Genomic DNA, 19478 nt, shown 5'->3' with positions numbered 1-19478 from the left:
GGTTGACCACCAATCATGCGCTCCCCTCCTGAAATGCTTCACAAAAAGGAGATATGATACCTTTCTGTGTTTGCTCATTACAAAAGAGACATTTTAATCTTGTCTTGTTATATATAGAATAGATGTAATACCAGTGAATTAAGCTTACAATTTCACAACATAGACACATATTTTCAAATTAAGCATATTATTTTAAGTAAATGGAACATAATAAGCAGGAACAAGGGACTCAACCCACACCTTAAACAATACGCAAAAGACTACACGTCTGTATACCACTGATACATAAATACCTGTAAGCTTAAATCACAAGGCCAGAATAGGTCCACAGTGAAAACAAAGCCTATTTTCAAGAAAATAAAGACATTTATCCCAAAACGTGTATAGTAGCATTTTATTTGCATTTCAGTTGTCTTGTGGCTATATTGGATTAAAACTATTATTATTATTATTTTAATCATCAAGTTACAACATGTTGCTTTGTTTAGTGAAGTTTTTTAACCCGCACGTAGCATGTTCCATCCAAAATTCAATTTCTCTGTCTGTTGGCATGTTGACATCTGTTTCACTTGTGGATGTGTTTTCCCTCATCTGTTCCATATTCAGCCAGAAAGCTGGCAAGATGCCGGCATGAAGATGAAATGAACCATCTGAATAGTTTTTAACAATTCTCTTTGCTCTCAGTCGCTATTGGTTGTGCGTGTGTGTGTGTGTGTGTGTGTGTGTGTGTGTGTGTGTGCGTGCGCACGTACATGCAAGTGTACATTTGCGTCTGTGTGTTTGTGCACTTGTATGGGTGCTTGTGTGGGTGGGCACATGATTGTGCACGTGTGTGTGCATGCATGTTTGTGGGGGGTTCTGAATATGACTATGTATGTTCTCTGGGATCTACCATAGACTGTAAAGAAAATAATCTAACCCATTATAGTAACAGCATATACTGCACGTACGGATATGTGCAGTACGTGCTGCAGAGCTATTTTGCACAGACAGTTATCAATTCTGATTTCTGGGATAATGTTAACATCTGCTCAAAGATGGATACTGCAACCATTTCTACTGAGCAATTTCACTTCTTGTGGAATTATCTCTTCTGATGAAGCCATATGGAGGCAACAGCGGCAGGTTGAGGGGGTAATTTGGGGAGCAATCAGGGATGCCTGCAGTGCTAAATGTGAAAGTACTTTTACATCTTCTTTCTTTCTTAGTCCGCCATAAATTATTATGAATCTTTGAAAATGTACACATGGCTGCAATATGTTTAGTTAGAAGGCTGCTGAGAAAAGTAATTATGTAAATACTTTCAGGACAAGGGACAACATGCTGAAAAACAATCTAAATCAAAATCAGAGGGGAGAAAAGCTTCCATTTTGTACAAAATGGCCAAATTAGATTATATGGTTCTTAATCATGCATTATCTCCAATATCGTATCACTGTTAACCTGAAAGTCCCAAAGTTTTTGATAACCTTTTTGGATATCTCCAAGGAGTTTGGTTGAATTTCGTTTGTTTGAAACAGAATTTGCAATATTAGAAGCTGATTACATCTCCTACTAGCAAAAATTATTTCCATGTTTGTGTTCTCATACGCCACCCTGCTGAAGTGCTAAACAAACTCACAGAAAGCCCTGGCCTAACATCCTGTTTCATGCATGCAAACTGGCATAAATATATTGAGCAAAATAAATAAACTTCTGTTTTCCTTTTTGGGAAATGGATCATTAAGTAGAGATATGCCCAGGAGGTGTGTAAACTACAAATTACCTAAATAACTCAACAGAGAAAGCCCAAAATAAAACTAACTTCACTAGCTTAGCAAACATATGCGTCTCTTTTCTCCAATTACAGTCATGTTTCTTTTTGTGCCATGCGCTAATTATACTTAAGTATCAAACTAATTTGCAGAATGTGTCAGGATATTAAAAGGAACAAAGTGCGTAACCACGACCGTAGTAACAAAAACAAGGACGCTCCGGCGTTAAGCAGAAATAACGGCTCCCAGCTCAGGATGAGAGCCGCACCTCTGTCTCGCCGTCCCTTCCCACACTGCATCTGAGGCCATTACAGAGGACCTGGTGCAGAGAGAGTGATAAGGCAGAGAGGTGGAGTGATTTTCATGCAACAGCACACTGAGGCTAGCAAACTCATTTGCCGGAGAGATAAGTTACTGCGGGGCTGAGATGACCGCATAAGAGGCTGAGCTGCGGTAATGCTATGTGGGCAGCAGGATGGCGATGAAGCTGGGTCTCCTGGAGGTTACGTGGTGAGCTCCCTGCGCAAGGCTCAGCCCTAACCTTGAGCATGGTGCTTAACTTCAGTCGCTTCAAAGTGAACATGCAGCAGAACGCGATAAAGGGAAATCTGGAAAAGATGCAAGCTAGAGTATGTATATTGCCTCAGGTGTGTGTCTGTTCAGCCAAAACATACTCATAGCACATTGCTGCCAGTTGTAAATATATCTTCGCCCTATTCCGTCTCATTATTATTAGCATGGTGAATAGTCATTTAAATTTAACATTATCATTACCCAGTTGCCCAGAGCAATTTATAGGTAGCTAATAAATACTTGTGTAAACCAAAGACAAACAGCAATAAAAATGATATTAAAATGCCCACTGATATTTAATTGATATTTAGTTCATGCAGAATTATGAAATAAATAATGCAATCAAAACAGAGCAGTCATAAAAAAACAAATCTTAAAGATATAATTTCCTTTTTATAACCTGACAGATGGCGAAAAAAGGCTTTCTGGACAATGTAGCCAGATTAACAGAATCGTTTGTGCTAAAATTCCCTCAGCAGAAGACACATACAGGATAACACACATGGTCATAAATAATAAATTATACTGTTACTCAGTGATATCTTCTTTGCTTCAAACTCCAGTAAATATATGTCAATGCTACTTGTGATGTGAATTCAATAACATACTGTCTCCAATAAAAAAGCTGCTCTCTCACCAGAGGGTAATGATTTTTCCTTTAAAACCATTTTTACCTGCGGTATCTATGCCTATGGTTGTGGGTTTTCTGAGTTTATAGCCCTTTGATTCATTCAGCTGTTCACAGAGATTTACGCACCTCCTTTGTCATTCTGAAGCTTTCAGCAGTAAGAAACAGATATGAGCAGTTTCTGCTTTACAGCACCATCCAGTAGGCCTCTTGTGTTAATGTACATGTTGTATACAACTTGAGTTCTCTCCTTCACAGTAATACGAGAGCGACACCCAACCCCCTTCCCCAATTTCACTACTGTCCACAACAGAGAAGGCCCTCCATTTTACATCCATCACATCTCCCACAAGTATAAATGTCAATAGCTTGCCACTGCACTGAGGTTTCAGGGACCCGTTTTTCATATGAATAGGAAAAGCAATAAGCCTCAGCAGACAAGAGGGACTGCTGTGAGATCCATGGGAATCCAGCAGAAGTTTCAGATCACTTGTAGAATGACAAGTCCATGAGCGCCAGGCAGTGGGATTGCAGGTACACTGGCTCTACATACAGAGTTAATAAACCAAACCGAAATAGAGCGCTACAACAATAACACTAGTACAAAGGGCTTTGTGTGTTTACAGCAGCCATAATTCAATATGCAGACAGTGAAGAGAGACACATTTATACAGCTATAAAAACATGGCACAGATACAGTAGAATGAGAAGAGAGCTGAATGCTGGGATGTAGTAAATGTATCACCAAGTAACTGGATGACCATCCCCTAAGGGACGAGTCATGCTCAGATTGAACACAGTTCATTTAAGATTCTACATACAGCAATATGAAACGCTACACTGACTTCTTCCTCATTGGCTCTTTTATTAAAGAAACCTTATCTGGGTGTCTAGTAGCTTCTTCACTTTAGGACTGGGTGACCAGTTGTAATGAACAGTTAACTAACATATGACTGAATGTTTATATGTTTGCAAATTCGGTCTTAACCAAATATCTAAGGCCAATTAGAAAAGGTCACTAAATACCTAACTGAAATTGGGTTTCTGCGATTAAAGGCAACTGATGAAAAATGAAATTAGCCTTCCCCTTGAGGCCTAGTTAAGCCCTGATTGGTGCTCTGTGCATGTTGCCCATGAGGCTGTACCTGTGACGAGCTCCCTGATCTCCACGTCGCTGGTCTTCCTCAGCAGTCTCACCAGCGCGGGGATCCCTCCGCAGTTCTTCAGGGCGATCTTGTTGTCGTCGTTGGCCTTGCCGTACACCAGGTTCCTCAGGGCCCCGCAGGCACTCCTGTGGACCTCCGTCATCCTGTGATCCAGCAGGTCCACCAGCAGCTGGATGCCTCCCTGCCTCCGGATCTGACCCACGGAACAGGGGGATGGGATGGGCTTAAACACGGCCGTGAACTTTCTCATTTATAACACGTACGTTTGCATAATTTCTGTGTCTGCATTGTGTGCATACATATTACTAACATTCTGTGTTTTGCCTTGGATAGAGGAATATATAAAAATAAGTAGATGGTAATAAATGCAAAATGCACTAAAACATGGCTGTCAGCAAAAAGAAGTGGGCTTCAGCTGGTGAGGAATCAGCACATCCATTGCTATGGATAGCATTGACCTTTACCATGAAAAGCCAAGACCTATGTACCCTCATTATTTTCCCAGTCTGATAAACCTACCTAAGGATGTGCCAGGATGCAAAGGCTTACAACAGCTAGCGGCTGCACAAAGGTAAACGATCAGTACAGTGGAATCAGTACAGTGGAACCACCTGCTGGTCGAGCCCGTCTGCCTTTTTCCTTTTCGCTCTGCATACAGTGAACCCAAACAGTATAACCAATAACTTGCACATCCCAATTTACTGCCCTCATATATTTGTAAGATACATTTATGGTTGTGGCCGAGGCTTTATTATTTTCACATTATGCTGGGGATTGATTTGTTTTTCTCTCTGTGTCTCTGAGCATGGCTAATGTGCTCTGGCGGTAATGGGAGAATTGAAATGTGATAAGCTGGCGGTATGAGACGGTGACAGGCGTAGGAACGCCAGGTCACTGCCCGGCTGATGAGCCTCCCAACCCGGAGGCCCAGAACCAATCGATGCCAGCACTCTCTCTTTTCTTCAATGAAAATGGAACCCTTGAACCCCTGTTGAAGGCTGTCACTGGGGTCCATGCATTACAGTGGGGTGCGGCTCTTCAGACCCATGCGGACACCGCTCATGCATACTGCATACTGCTGGGCTGTTCACATGTCATTCTTTAGGGGAAATACCAAGCGTTATATTTTTATGACTTCCCAAATGCACGTCCTTTATCCACCACTGTGCACACTGAAGTGGCGCTATACACCATCACATCGGTGATGATTCCCATGTCTTCATCCGTTCTGAAATCTTTACTGGTGTATATTCTTGTCCGAAGTGGATTTACATTGGAATTTACTGTGTGATACAAAATTTTCATATTTTAATAATATTTAAATATTTTTTCAAAGCCAGGCTGAAATGTACTTCGTTCTACAAATATAAGAATATACAAGTTTGTCCATTTTGGCATTAGTATTAGCATCACATCATAGTGTGAAGAAATAGAAATTTCAAAAAGGTTCAAATAAATACCAAATGTATTTATTCCATAAAAATACTGACCTTCTGAAACTACTGCAGGATTAATTGAATTTCTAATACGCCTTGTTTTGCATAGCATATATGCATAATCTTTTTGTTCATTTGGTAAAAAATTGCTTTCTTTCTGGATGATATGTCCCTGCATGAGATCTTGTGTGCCATAGCTTCAGCAGTTCATTATTGTGATTGTGGCAAGGCAACAGATGTTCACTGAATCAACACAACAAATAAGCATTTCTACAGAGACTGATGGAGCTTCAGCACATGTTTCCAAGTTACCAGGGATATAACCTCCATATCCTGATTTTAGTATCTGAGTGTGCTGTGCATCTAGGCCCACATATGTTTTGTAGAACTCACAATGACAGAAAAGGAGCAGCTTGGTGTGAAAGGTGTTTCGTTTTCATAAACGCATCCTCTTAACATAACACAGCATATTAACAAATATATTCCGACAGGACTTCGCCAGACTCAGCCTTTTGACAAAACAAACGGGGTGTGAGTCGACCGGCTATAAATAGCACATGCCTCAAGTATCCAAGCTGTCTCTATGTTTCTGTGCTGTCTGGAAAAGGCCATAAACATCAGTGCTTTGCCGTCTGGCTAATATGCTGTCCTAATCATTATTCTACACACTTCCAGTCATTGTCATCTGATACGCTCGTATCTCACACTGGGTTCAGCAGCCACAAACACCTGGGCTGGACCAACTCCCATGTGGAATAGGAGCTTTATCCAGTCCAACTGCAATGCACATTATCCAATATCCAAACTCTCCAAGTCCAAACTGAGGGGAGTATTCAGGCAAGCTTCGTGCAAAGGCTTCCTACTGTACACGCAAGGGTTTTTAACGTGCTGACACTCACTAAAATACATAACTCAATGTGAGCTCCACCTTCTGCTGCACTGCCACCAGGGCTTGACTGATTGAATTCTAATGTGGGGTAATGCACCTCGCTTCGCTGGACCTGTTGAGATACAAATCTGTTCCCTGCAGTGAGGAAGATCTAATCTGTGCCCCGATAGGCTATCGACACAATTCTTCACCTGCGTTTTAGATCATGTCAACCCATTAAAGGCTGAATTTGTATGCTGCAATTTTTACCAACGGGGCTTTCAAATCACATTATCAAATTTTAGAACTGGTAATGGGAGGGAGGGGGTGCCCTAGGGTAGCCCCTAGATTACCGAGAGCAGCTGTAATAATGGAAGTGCGGTAGAGATTAAAACGTTATCGCTACTGCACTTGCACTAAAGATTCTGAAAATCTCTCAAGCCCCAATTCCAACTAAAAAGAAAGCAGACTTTGAGTCAAGAAATTAAGCAAGTATTACTTGCTATGGTTACTTTCAGTACCCAATGTTTCCCATTCATTCATTGAAGTGAATCCCACACTCTCTATATTATACAAGAAACGAAAAGTGCATTTTTTGAGGACAAAGTGAATTGTTTCAGCTTGACAGAGCAGAACTCTCAGCAGCTCTGTATCAGAAAGATAATGCTACAATGTTCCCTTCACAATTCACACAGCTGCATGGAGGTAGGCTATTTGACCTAAATTTTACGGTTTCTTTTCGGCCTTCAATGATTACATCATGCACTCTTGCACAGAAGTACTGAATGGATTAATTCCCACCCAAACCAGACAGCAATAACAGTCCCAACCTCTGAAGTTAATTGAATATTGATGAAAGCATATCAGCATAAAAACCTTGGGAATAACCATTGACTCGTACACTCTAAACTACATTGGAAACACACTGCTATTAATCTACAGGCTGGGTATTCTTATAAAAAATTCACTGTTTGAAAGTGAAAATAACAAAAACCTGCACTGTGACCGTGAAAACCTGTTTTTGCCCTTTGACCAAATCGCCAACCAACCATGAAAATCTAGACTGGAAAAAAGTTTCTCTCATGAGGTGGAGCGGGCCAATAGGTCTCTTTGTAGTCATGGAGCTGTCAGTATTTCAGACCCCCTGCTCTATCATGGCGTAATGTCAGTTACTGTGAACCTAGGTGAGGGATGAAGTGCCTGGGGGGCTTGTAGACACTGTTACTGTGCAGAAACTCTCCGGCTCTCTATATGCAATGCAGACGTATATGTGAACGGAAGCACTATGTCAAATCAAAGTGATTGTCTGAAACGGGTGGTTGTATACAAGTACATACAAATTGTTGAAATTTTTATCTCAGCTGATACCATCTGAAGAATATGTTTTAGAACTGTTCATATTCATCAAGTTCAGCAGGTGATTCATTTGTGCAATATACAAACTGTACATCTAAGGAGTCTAAAAAAGTTTTGGAGAAAAAATTTGCATATCTGCACCTGTCAACATTTTTAATGAACAGAAATGTTTTGCACAATACTGTGTTTTCTGTAGTCTAAATACTCAAGAGATAATTTTCCATTTTTCTCTATGCCTTTTCATTAAATCACACTTAAAAGTTGATTGCTGATTACTCATTGGAAGTCTTTTTTCATGTGCAGCTTCATTTTCTCAATGGGATTTCGAAGGCCCTGAAAGCTCTTCTGCCCAAGGGAAACAGTGATTGGTGTCTCAAATGCCAGTCAATACAATGTTTTGCTTATTTATGTGGCTGCACTATTAGGCAGTAATTACAAGTGCGCCAAGAACGTCATTTAATATTCAGCAAACTTACTGCTTTGAATTGCAGCAACAGATTTCAATAAAAGGTCAACTAAATGCTAGATGCTCTGAGTGAGAATCTCAGGTAATCTAAACACACATTATAGAGTATATTCCAATTTACACATGTGGGATTCAGTTATACAGATGCATAAACAAAATGGTCTAATCTAAACTACATACAACAGCATAAATATACCTATACCTAATAACAATATATACCATATATGCAAATTTGTAGAAGAATTTAAATATTTACATACAGAACCACTGCAAACTACTGTTGGTGTTTTTTTCATTTTCAAATAGTAAACGATACTGTAAGTAGTTTGGGAGATTTCTATTCAATATTCTTACAATTCTAACATTATTTTCAATTTTCGAGGAGATGTGGGACAGTTAGACTGAGTTGAACGTATGCTGTGATTTTTTATTTAAAGTGTCATATGGGTTCTGTGAATATTGGGTGCGGTACCTCAGATTTGATCTTGTTGTCTCCGAAGCACAGGTGCTGCAGGTAGGCTGCAGCGTTAGACTGCACGGAAGGAAACTGGTGTTGCAGCATCTGGATAACTTCAGGCAGCTCTGGGTCTCGCCAGCCAAACTCCCTGCACAGCACATCGGGAGAGACAGAGAGAGATACGGCATTTGTACTGCACTCACTCCTTATCATATAACATTACCAGAAAATATGATACAACAGTGAAACTCCATGGTATGCATTTGTATTATCTAATTTGGCAAGGCTGCAACTCCATTAACTTTTACGTCTTTGATTATACTGGAGAAATGGAAGCTGTTTCTCTTACATCATTACCGAAAAAATGGTCCGTTTTATTGCTTTATTCTCTCATAGATGATGGTTAGGAAACTAGTAACAACATTTTGCCAAATGGTAGAAATATGGATTTCTCGGGTGCTCTATAGTCATCTGTAATTCTTGTTGCCAATTCCCTTTTGAGTAATTTGTTTTCACTAAAGCTTGTACACACTCAAAACCTCATGAGACGGATTTTAAAATTGAATTTTGTGTTAAGGATTGATTTTGTGTTCAAGAATTTCAAAGATCCCGCACAAAATCTTGTCCCCTTCGCCCAACTTTGTAAAAAGTGGTAGATGTGAAAAAGGGGCCCTTGGGGTGAAGTTTAATGATTACTCTGAAATTGGTGGTAGGGGCAGAGATGTGTTACAGTCGAAGGAGCGGAGCTGCACAAGCTTTGCCATAAGCTTTAGCCTGTAGCGGGCTCTACACCTTCTTTAGCTCATTTAAACGCTCTATTTTCTCACAGGCTGGTAACATTACTAATAATGGTCTTAGGTGACCACAAGATGACCACAAGTGTTCACACCTTTGGACGGATAACCTTTCCAGTGGGATTACTAGCATCACTGTATCAAGAACATAAATGTGTAGTCTTCATTATAGTAGAATAATGTTAGAAATGTTAACTAAATATGCTATGGAAAAATGGCACTATCTATGAGTATGTACATGGCTATGCTGAGGCAAATTTCTAGATAGAAGGGGGTTATATATTCAATAAAGAGAGTACGCATTCATATGCAGAACAAGTGTCATGTCTATAAAGATGGAAGACCCCTGTGCTCCCTAGAGAAAAGCTATTTATAGGTTATGAGCTTAGTAAAAGCAAAATGAATGAAGTACTTGGTTTTATGGTACATAAAACAATTGTCTTCAAATGTAGAGGCAAATGTCAAATGCTAATGTCTTATTCTTTCTTTCCTCAAAATATATAAAAATATCCAACATCAGTGTGCGATTCCTGCAACAACATTCTACATTGTGACTTAAAAGGCTTAATACTGGCTGTTATACTGAATTAAAAAGCAATAATGATTTGCCAAACTGATACCAATTTTCTATTACATGATACCAATGTTCCATTGCAGTACGTACAGATTTAATATATATTATAATATACTGTAGATGTAATACCATTGTTTAGCTGGCCTATCACTGAGATATGCGCTGAATACTAATGCCATTATAAAAGCATGAATTGTTTACAATTTCCATAATTTTATTTCCATAAACAGTTTTTCTTACAAAGGAAATCTTTCATAATATATTGATCAATATGGTACACGTCAAAAAAGTAGCTTCCTAAATCAATTTTGTTTATCAGTGTCGTGGTTTCTATTCCTGCACGGGTCCGATTTGATACTGGACAGAGAGCCTGTGAAGGTTTGAGCTTGGAATGAAGATGGGCCTTTCTGTCACAGCCTGATGCTGATGTTATATCAAACACAGCAATAGTACAATAATACAATAGTACAAGCCAGATCCCAAGACCAACCCCAACAGCTCTGATAAAATAAATCAAATCAGTCTAATAAAAAAGTTATTATCTTGACCTTTGTTAATTAAAAAATTAAACAGTCAAACATGTCTAACTATAGGCCAATTTCAAGGTCTCTTTTTTTCAACAATGTTTTTGTTGTTTTGGCTCTTACACCTACTTCAGCACATTGGATTTGATATGAAACAGTGAATATGTCAACTTTAATTTGAAAATGTGTACATCCAGGTTGGGTGAACCATGTAGGAATTTCAGCCGTTTTTGGGGGACCAAAAGCAATTTAACAATTTAACAATTGGCTGCTCAGCTGTTTCTTGGCCAGCTGTGTGTTATTGCATCATTAGTTCTTGCACAGGAAAGCTAACATAAGGTCTAGGAAAGATTCAGTGAAATTTGGAGTCTGTTACCATTGTCTCACAAGGTGAGGACCAAAGAAGTTTCAATGCCAGTGAAGCCACCATGGTGTGGAACAATTAGAACAAGTCAATCAGAGACATAGCCAAAACATTGACTGTGTCAAAATCAAATGTTTGGTGCTAAGAAGCAAAAATGCACTGGTGAGCTCAGCAAAAGCAAACAACCTGGTTGACCACAGAAGACCACTGTACAGAAATTGGATATAGCTGCAGTACAGGTCTGGCAGAACATCACCAGGGAAGACACCCAGCGTCTGATGAAGTCTAGGGGCCAAAGACTTTCGGCAGTCATTGAATGTAAAAGATTTGCAACCAAACCTGTGAGAGTTTACAGTAAGCACATTGCTATTGACAGATATTGCATTTTACACACACATGACCAGACCTGCCATCGTTGTAAACCCCTTTACGCCAGCTGGGATGATATCATCAGTCATTTGGAAGCCCCCTATAAGTAATTGGTGTGCAAACTGTGCCAACATGTTGACAGCCCTGCATGGCTGTTTCCGTTTACTCAGATGACAGCAAAGATACGGGCTACATCCTGACCTGAACTGATAAAATAAGAAACTGGAATGAAATCGTACACCTTAAGAAATAACCAAGAAATCACATGTCCCTCAGGAGAACAATCACATTCGGACAGAGCAATTGAGAAAAAAATGAACTATTTAACACGTTCTCATGTGACTCGATCCATTTAAAAGGTTTTTGATGATACCTTTATGTGGTATGATACCTTGACAGGGATGGGGCGGAATATCTCATATTAAAAATGAAAGAAAACATGAGGAAAAAGACCCGAATGATGAACCCTGCCTCATAACATTTGAAGACACCCCTATCCCTCTTGTGCAGGGTGATTTGATGAATGCCGACGCAGGTGTGGGAGGCCATCGAGGGCTCAGAAGAAGCAGACCTGCACGGTCGCACCATTGTTAGCTGAGCCTGAATCACTCAACTTTGGCCACTGAATCAAACAGGGACATCTGGCGCTGACTGGCTGTACAAATAACGAGCCCACAGACAGGCCAAAGTTACAGACTCGCCTCGTTTGTATGGATGACCACTCAGAAGCCTGACCTGACCAGTCCTCACCTGGGAAAAATCTTCCATAGTTGGGAATTTCTAGCTGATTCTATTTTAGACAACCCCACTCCCAACAACCCAAATACCGCAAACCAGCAGCTGTTACTATTTCTGTATTTATCTATATTCGGTTGAAAGGCAAAGAGCAGAAAATCCATTAAGCTATGTAACTACTGTCCATTACACTAATAACACATCCAGATAACAGCGCTCTCTTAGATCATGACGCCTACCAGGGCAATACCCACTTTTTTTCTCTGCACACCATTTCCTCTGTTTTTATTAGCAATATAAAAAGATGTGGAGCTAGCAGACATGGTATAATGTAAGGCTAGTTCGTGCCTCACAGGACAAGGTCAGCAGGTGGAATGGACATAAGGCTTTGGAATATATTTCACTGCGGGAAAAAATAAATTGTTGGAATGTGGTGGAAAGTGTTGTGCTGTCAAGAACAGTCAACAAAAACCTGTTGTGCGGTGTAGTCGCCTATGTGTGTATTAGTGTACTTGGCAAAAAAAAAAAAAAATGTTTTGTTAACTCTGCCGATTGTGGCCCAAGCTATCCTAGCCTTACCTGCTATTCTCTAGGGCTAGATGAAGGCTAAAGAGAATAGACCTCGGGACGTTCTGTGTCAGTGACCTAAATAGCTCACCCCACAGCTGCTGGTGGGCAGATGAGAAGCCCTGTCCTTAATGCCTGAGGCATCTTCCAGGCCACTAGAGCCCCTCCTGCCACATGCTGTCACTCACTCAACCTGATGCCTGTGTGTCAATCAGGACTTAAAACTCCTCACTTCTCCGACCCCAAAATGCACACACACACATACACACACACAGTCACACACACCTACCTGCACAACATCAAAAGATCAACACCTGTCAGCACATGGATCTCTCTGGTGTGTGAGTTAGGACTGAGCGTGACTTCAGACAGTGTCTGCAGCTCAGGAGCTCACAGAGAACAGGGCCCAGTGAGCAACACCAGTCCAGCAAGAGAGACGGCAAGCCTGGCACTGGCAGAGAGGGCCCTCCCACTAACAGAGAGCCTCAGGGCTAAAACATTCACAGCCGATCCATCACTCTTCCCTCAGCTCTGATCGGAAAATGAGAAAAAGTCATTCAAATTACAGAGCTTTCCGGGAGAAATGGGAAGAAAAATGATATTATCTTAAAAAGATATTTGAAAAAAAAGGTCAGCAGAGACCAAGGAAGGACTCTTAAAAGATGGTCTTTCTATAATTACTTTTCATACCTCATAAAACCCAGAAAAAAAAAAAAACAGCCAAAATTATCTCTCCAGTCTCCGGGGCTAAATTGAATTGTATTTTTAAAAGTGGCATTCCAGGGAGAGGGATATCGTCATCGCTAGCATTCTGCATTAATCATTCCCGGCCTGGATGACTGCCATCGCTAAATGTCCCCCCTCCTAGCACCTGCTCACTTCGGTTCCCAAACCAAAACTGTGTAGTCACTGATGACTGATACACCAAGATGACAACTGAACAATATTTTTCATCATAAAGAACAAGGGAACCGCATTTCCTCACATTTTGTACCAAGGAATGGCCAATTGATTTCATTTCTGAGTAATAATTATGAAAAATCTACATAATTCCTTCTTGAGAGGTGCCTCTGTGTACAGTACTAAAGCAGAATACTTAAGCAGTTGTGGGACTTACAGTCTCCACTGAGGATGTGCTGAAAACAAGAAGGCGATCTGCTACTGTTTTCCTACCGTTGGGTAGGGAGCTACCTGTACGTAACGGCAACAGGTCTTTATCCTATCACAGCTGCTCATTAATAATTAATGTACAGTACTTTTGAAGTTTTAATTCTCTGTAATGGGTATTGTGCATAATTACAACATCAGTGATGGAGTCCCAAATACACAAAACCCATGGCAACATTATCAAAGCGAAGACTGCAGTAGGGTATTTTAATAAGTCCCTTACTTTGAAAGTTAGTCATGCTGACTAGTCAGACTAAACAAAAGGTCCCATAGCCTGACAACTTTAGTACACAGACAGACCCAACTAGGGCTAAGTCTGTTACGATGGCATCCATATCATGGCCATAAAGTCTACTTTTCTCTGTTTCTAGTCTGTGTTGTAATACATATCAGGAATGTAATCTCAAGTTGCAGGAAAATAAATTTATTTGCTTTTCTACACCAGAAATGTTTTCTAAATATGCCATAAAAGGACAAATGCCTCATAGGTATCAATTCTATTTTGATGTTTTTGAATTTCATTTTTTTTTTGTGTGAAATGTCTGGAATTAACTAGCAGCACAGCACCAGAAAATCACAGTTTTAACATAAAATGTATTTTATGAAAATCACAATCCACAGCATTGCTTCCCCAACTTGCTTGTTGTTTACCATCTAATATTTCACTTCTAAATCATTGATAATGGCAATGTTAACCAGTTTTTGTTTTTATTTTTCCAAGAAAGTTGTGAGTTGGAAAACTCACAGCTTTATTAACTGCACTCAGCATGAAGGGGCAGTGAGCAAAGCAAATCAACCCATGAATCCACAACAGCCAAACACAGCAGACAGGTGTGGGATAACCACCCACCCGCAGAAGCCCCACATTTAGGTCTATGTCTCTAACCACCCACCCGCAGAAGCCCCACATTTAGGCCTATGTCTCCTATGTTATCCTGCTTATATGGTCAAATAATGAAAAGTGTTTCCCCTCATTGGGGAGTTCTTTTTTTACCTCACGTGCTTGCTATTTTGGTGTTTTAACTCTTCCTTTTTTAACCTTATTTTCTGTTACTCTATTAAGTGTCTCTGTGACATTCCTCTGTGAAAAGCAAAATACCAAAAAAATTGTTTTGAAAAGTGAGTCCATGAGCATACAGTGCATGAAATCTCTCAGCATTGGGGAGGAGGTATGCAGGAGGTAGTTTGCATGGCTAGTCATCTGAAACCAATGGAAATTAGCAATAATCAATGCCGTTAAGTAGACAGTGTCCATGCAGGCACCCAAAAACAGAGCATAACAATGTACCTTTAAATTCCCTTTCTTTGTCAACTGGTGATGTGTCTGTACACACAGATGCAGACACAGAAGTGCACACGCATACACAAACATGTACGTACATGCATGCACACATGTACGCACGTATTCACGAATGCACCCACACAAACAAATATGCATGCATGCATGCACACACACACACACCACACACACGTGCACACGCACACACCACACACCACACACATGTGCACACACACACACACATACACACACACACACACATTCCAACCAGGGACATCGTGCATGCACATTCACTGCAGGTGGTAAGACATAGTTATGGAAATAATGAAAAAGAGGCTAAATCAGGAGGAAGCCTGAAATCCTTTGGGGAAGAGGGTAAAAGAGGGTAATGCATCACTTCCTTCTCTGCATACTGAGGTGCAGAGGGGGGCAGTGAGCAGGACAGAAAGCAGTGAGGCCATCTGACATGCATTCCCTCACAGCAAAGCAAGGCAGGAATTTAAGTACAATGACTTACTGCGAAGGATACACAGTACACCCAATCTATTCTGATAAACTGGAAGAAAGAATGCCATTGCAGGTCATTTTTCTTAATAACCATATGAGTCATGTCTCCAACTGCTACACAGGAAATGCCAACGCTATTTTAACTTGAGGAAACAAATAAACAACTTAACAATCCATAAACCACTGTGACTGTGACCCAGCCCTTCGAAAATAGCTCATTTTTCGATTTGAGGAAAACTGAAAACAAAACCCCATTTTTAGCGCGTACAGCTGTGCAAGCCAGGAGTGTTTGTTTGCGAAGTATAGTTAAATGACTGCATAATTCAGCATAATTAGCTGAACAAACAGAAATCAAGCTGAAATGACTGGCCAAATTGCAGGGACATGCAGGTGTTCTGCTCCTGCGGCTCCTCTGTCACTCAGGAATTAGTCGTAAGAAAAGGGCAGATTTTCATTACCCACACAAAAGACATTTCTCCCAATCAAACAGCCAATTACTGCTGTTTACAAACTGAAGAATGCGCCTGTCTCCAAATGAATTTCACATTCTTGCATCAATTGTTCAAGGTGAACACTGCCACAATGGAATTTTAAATTATGCATAATATCTCCCTGACTCGCTTTCATACTTTGAGCAAAATAAGTCATATATTTGTATGCTCTACCATACAATGATACAATCATAGAGAGTATAGTTGTTTATGAAAGATGCATTTTATACCCAATAATACAGTTATTTCACTACAACAAATATTTCACTAATGGTACATGTAGAGTAACCCAACAACAAAAGTATTGCTGTAGCTGTAATATCACTGAGCCTAAATTGCCCATAGGTATGAGTGTGTGAGTAAATGGTGTGTGTGCCCTGCGATGGACTGGCGACCTGTCCAGGGTGTATTCCTGCCTTTCGCCCAATGTATGCTGGGATAGGGTCCAGCCCCCCTGCGACCCTGTTCAGGATAAGCAGGTTCAGATAATGGATGGATGGATGGATGGATGGATGTAATATCACTAGCTAGCTATAGATAATGATGGCATGTGTCACTGGCCAGCTAGTTGGTTTAGCAGCTAGCCAGCTATGTTAATTAAACAAGACAGACATGATACTTAAATATCCATTTGAATAAACTGGATTAAAGCCGTTTTTTAATAAAAAAAATATAGCTTTATCTATCAAAACATGGATAGCCATGACATGTTACTTTAGCAGACTGAACACAGCAGCATGCTAGTGTTTCTCATTCTAATCACGGTTCACAGTGATACTGTTATTAAAGCAAAGTCCTTGTCAGTAATTTAATTAATCAGGTTAATCTGCCCCCTCGAATGCAAAGTAGAATGAGATTATGATGAGCATGAAACTAATGCTTTCTGATGTGACTGATGACAGACTGCAGATAGTGTCATTTGTGTGTGAGTTGAATCTTAGTGTTAACTTTTTCAGAAAATGTCACGGGGAGATCACGAGCATAACTGCATGGGCGCAAAAATGGTTTGTAATTGTTTGCAGTGAATCATTTTTCCTTAAAGGTACTGCTTTGCTTCAGCTTAACACTTTACATTATTTTTAGAATGAACAAGGAACAAATTCAAATGCTTAGTAATATGGCATTTCTGAGATAATACCAACTTTTCGGTCACTGCAACTTCACTTCGGTCAAATGCTAAGAACTGCAATAAATATGGCACCAATATCGATACTGAAAGTGTCCCTTGTTTAAAAAAGGGAAAATAAGCTAACAGAACTGGACGGTATTAACTTGGCTGTCAAAGAAAGAACTGAAGATCACCTTGTTCAGAGCACAGTAGACCAGAACAATGGAAAGAAAACATCATGAGAAAACATACATTACTTTATCCTGATCTCCACAGCACATTGCCCAGTGTAGAAAACATTGCAATAAGGTCACAGTGGCACTGGACTGCAATGACTGCAATGGTAATAACAAAGCTGACACAATTCCCTCAAGAGAAATGGATCATGTTAATATGGAAACCTTTGTACAATGTGATCCCAGAGACCCAGGCACAATATTAAAACAATGAAAATAAATACCTTGCATCAATCCTATACCAGTCTTGGGCATACCTCTCACTTCTGTCACCAAAGTGAAAAAGGGTCTAACAGTGGCTGAACAACGTCAATAAGGCGTTATATCCAGCTATTCAGATCCACACGTTAGCGTGTTCATGTGAGAATTAAAAAAAATATAAAAATAAGAGCATCGATTACATTTCTCCAGGTTCTGATTAGCCTTCTGCAGGCAACAGCGTCTGGGAGACACACAAGATGAGTCAGGGAATGTTTTGAAAAGAACATCAAAATGTGCAAAGTTGATTTCAGTTTGTGTTACGACCCCAAACAGCAGGGGAGCGTCAATTAAATAAGTGACACGAACAGAGGTGAGGCTACACCTGAAGCATACTTTTCATCAACGCCACAAACATACAGAGAAGGTTTGTCCTCTTTAATAAGAAACTGAACAAAAGGCACTGCAGCTTGTGTGTGGGCATGCAGGCTGCCTTAAATGAGGGTTGTGACTTATTTACAGTGAGAGGACAGCCTATTAGATAAGGATTTACACCAGTCGATGTTGTAGCCTATGCTGTTAAAATGGGGTGCCAAGCTGTACTAGAGTCAGACAGAGAGAGAGAGCAATTGCCGGCAGTTGTCAAGACAGGGCATTAATCATGTTCCTAATTTTCTTATTCAACATTGATAAAATCTATCAGTTGCTCAAACTATATTAGTGCCTTGTGACATTCCCACTGAAAATATTACAGGCGGAGCCTGAAAAGTCACATTATTACTGTAATTGCCTTAGTCTGTGTGTAATAAAAGTGGCTAAATTGCACTGGAGTGTATATGTATTTGTCTTTTCATTTGTCAGTTAGATATTGAATGCTGAGCCACAGCTGATATAGTGATACAATAAACAAACTAGGAGCTTTTGAAAAAAGTAAAGAATAATGTGGTAAGGAAGAACAAATGAGAAAAAGGTAGCAAGAAACATTTCTCTGAGTATTTTCTCAGATTATAAAGATCAAGACCATCATCAAGACCTGCTATGCGCTTTACACAACCCTATTACGGGCAGATAAGACCTCCCTCCCTTCCAAAACAAATAGCCAGACATGTTTGGTCATGCCTGGGAATGCCAACTACATTTAAATTTAAGTTTGAAAAATGTCAAAACTTATATTGGACATTTTGTGATTAGAGTCAATGTTCATTAGCAATATGACAGTCCTTGCACACAAGCAGGCCTGTATAAACAAGCAGAAAGAACATCCCAATGACAGAAATGCACACCTAGAATGAAATATATTTGCAACAAAGGATGTGTATATAATAGTGCATGGACTGTGCAAAATAAACTAATCTGAATCCAGTTTGAAATTTTATATTTCACCAGGACAATAATTCAGTGCAACTCTACTCTGGGCTGTAACTGGCATTGAGTACACCATTGAGTCATGTCCTCAGTATTCTTTTATTTTTATGTCCATTTACAAAGCCTATATTTAGTTTCATTCTTTAGTGAGAATATCAGTTGCAATTTAGGTGTCTCTTGTCCTCAGCTTTTTAGGTCCTGGAAACACTCCAGGTTTAAAAAGTTAATGTCCTTGAGTAGCCTGGCCCAATACCATACTTAAATCCAGTAGAAAAGTTGTGACAAAGGCTTGAAGATTGCAGTCCATTAATGACTCAGAACTTCTAATTACTACAAAAAGTACTTCCGATCTGACTTTAGGGGGGGCCTGTTACATTTACAGTCGTTACAATATAATTTTACGATACGGTTAGGTTTTCTAACAAGAAATCTCCATGATTGTACACGGACATCCATCCATCCATCCATCCATCCATTATCTGAACCCGCTTATCCT

General features: G+C 40.0%; 1 protein-coding gene across 4 annotated transcripts in view; it reads right to left on the bottom strand.

Annotated features, from left to right (window-relative positions):
- The window catches only part of LOC133127078 (catenin delta-2-like), a 256199-nt gene that overhangs the window by 69320 nt on the left and 167401 nt on the right, over positions 1-19478 (bottom strand). For all 4 annotated transcript variants that reach the window (XM_061239702.1, XM_061239704.1, XM_061239703.1 and 1 more), the window contains 2 exons: positions 8720-8852; positions 4101-4314 (listed from right to left, as the gene is read on the bottom strand). In XM_061239702.1, the coding sequence (XP_061095686.1) occupies positions 4101-4314; positions 8720-8852 (347 nt within the window). The remainder of the gene's footprint in view (positions 1-4100; positions 4315-8719; positions 8853-19478) is intronic.

The sequence above is a fragment of the Conger conger genome, chromosome 4 (genome assembly GCF_963514075.1).
Source record: "Conger conger chromosome 4, fConCon1.1, whole genome shotgun sequence".
NCBI lineage: Eukaryota > Metazoa > Chordata > Actinopteri > Anguilliformes > Congridae > Conger > Conger conger.
This window is presented reverse-complemented; position numbering and strand designations above follow the sequence as displayed.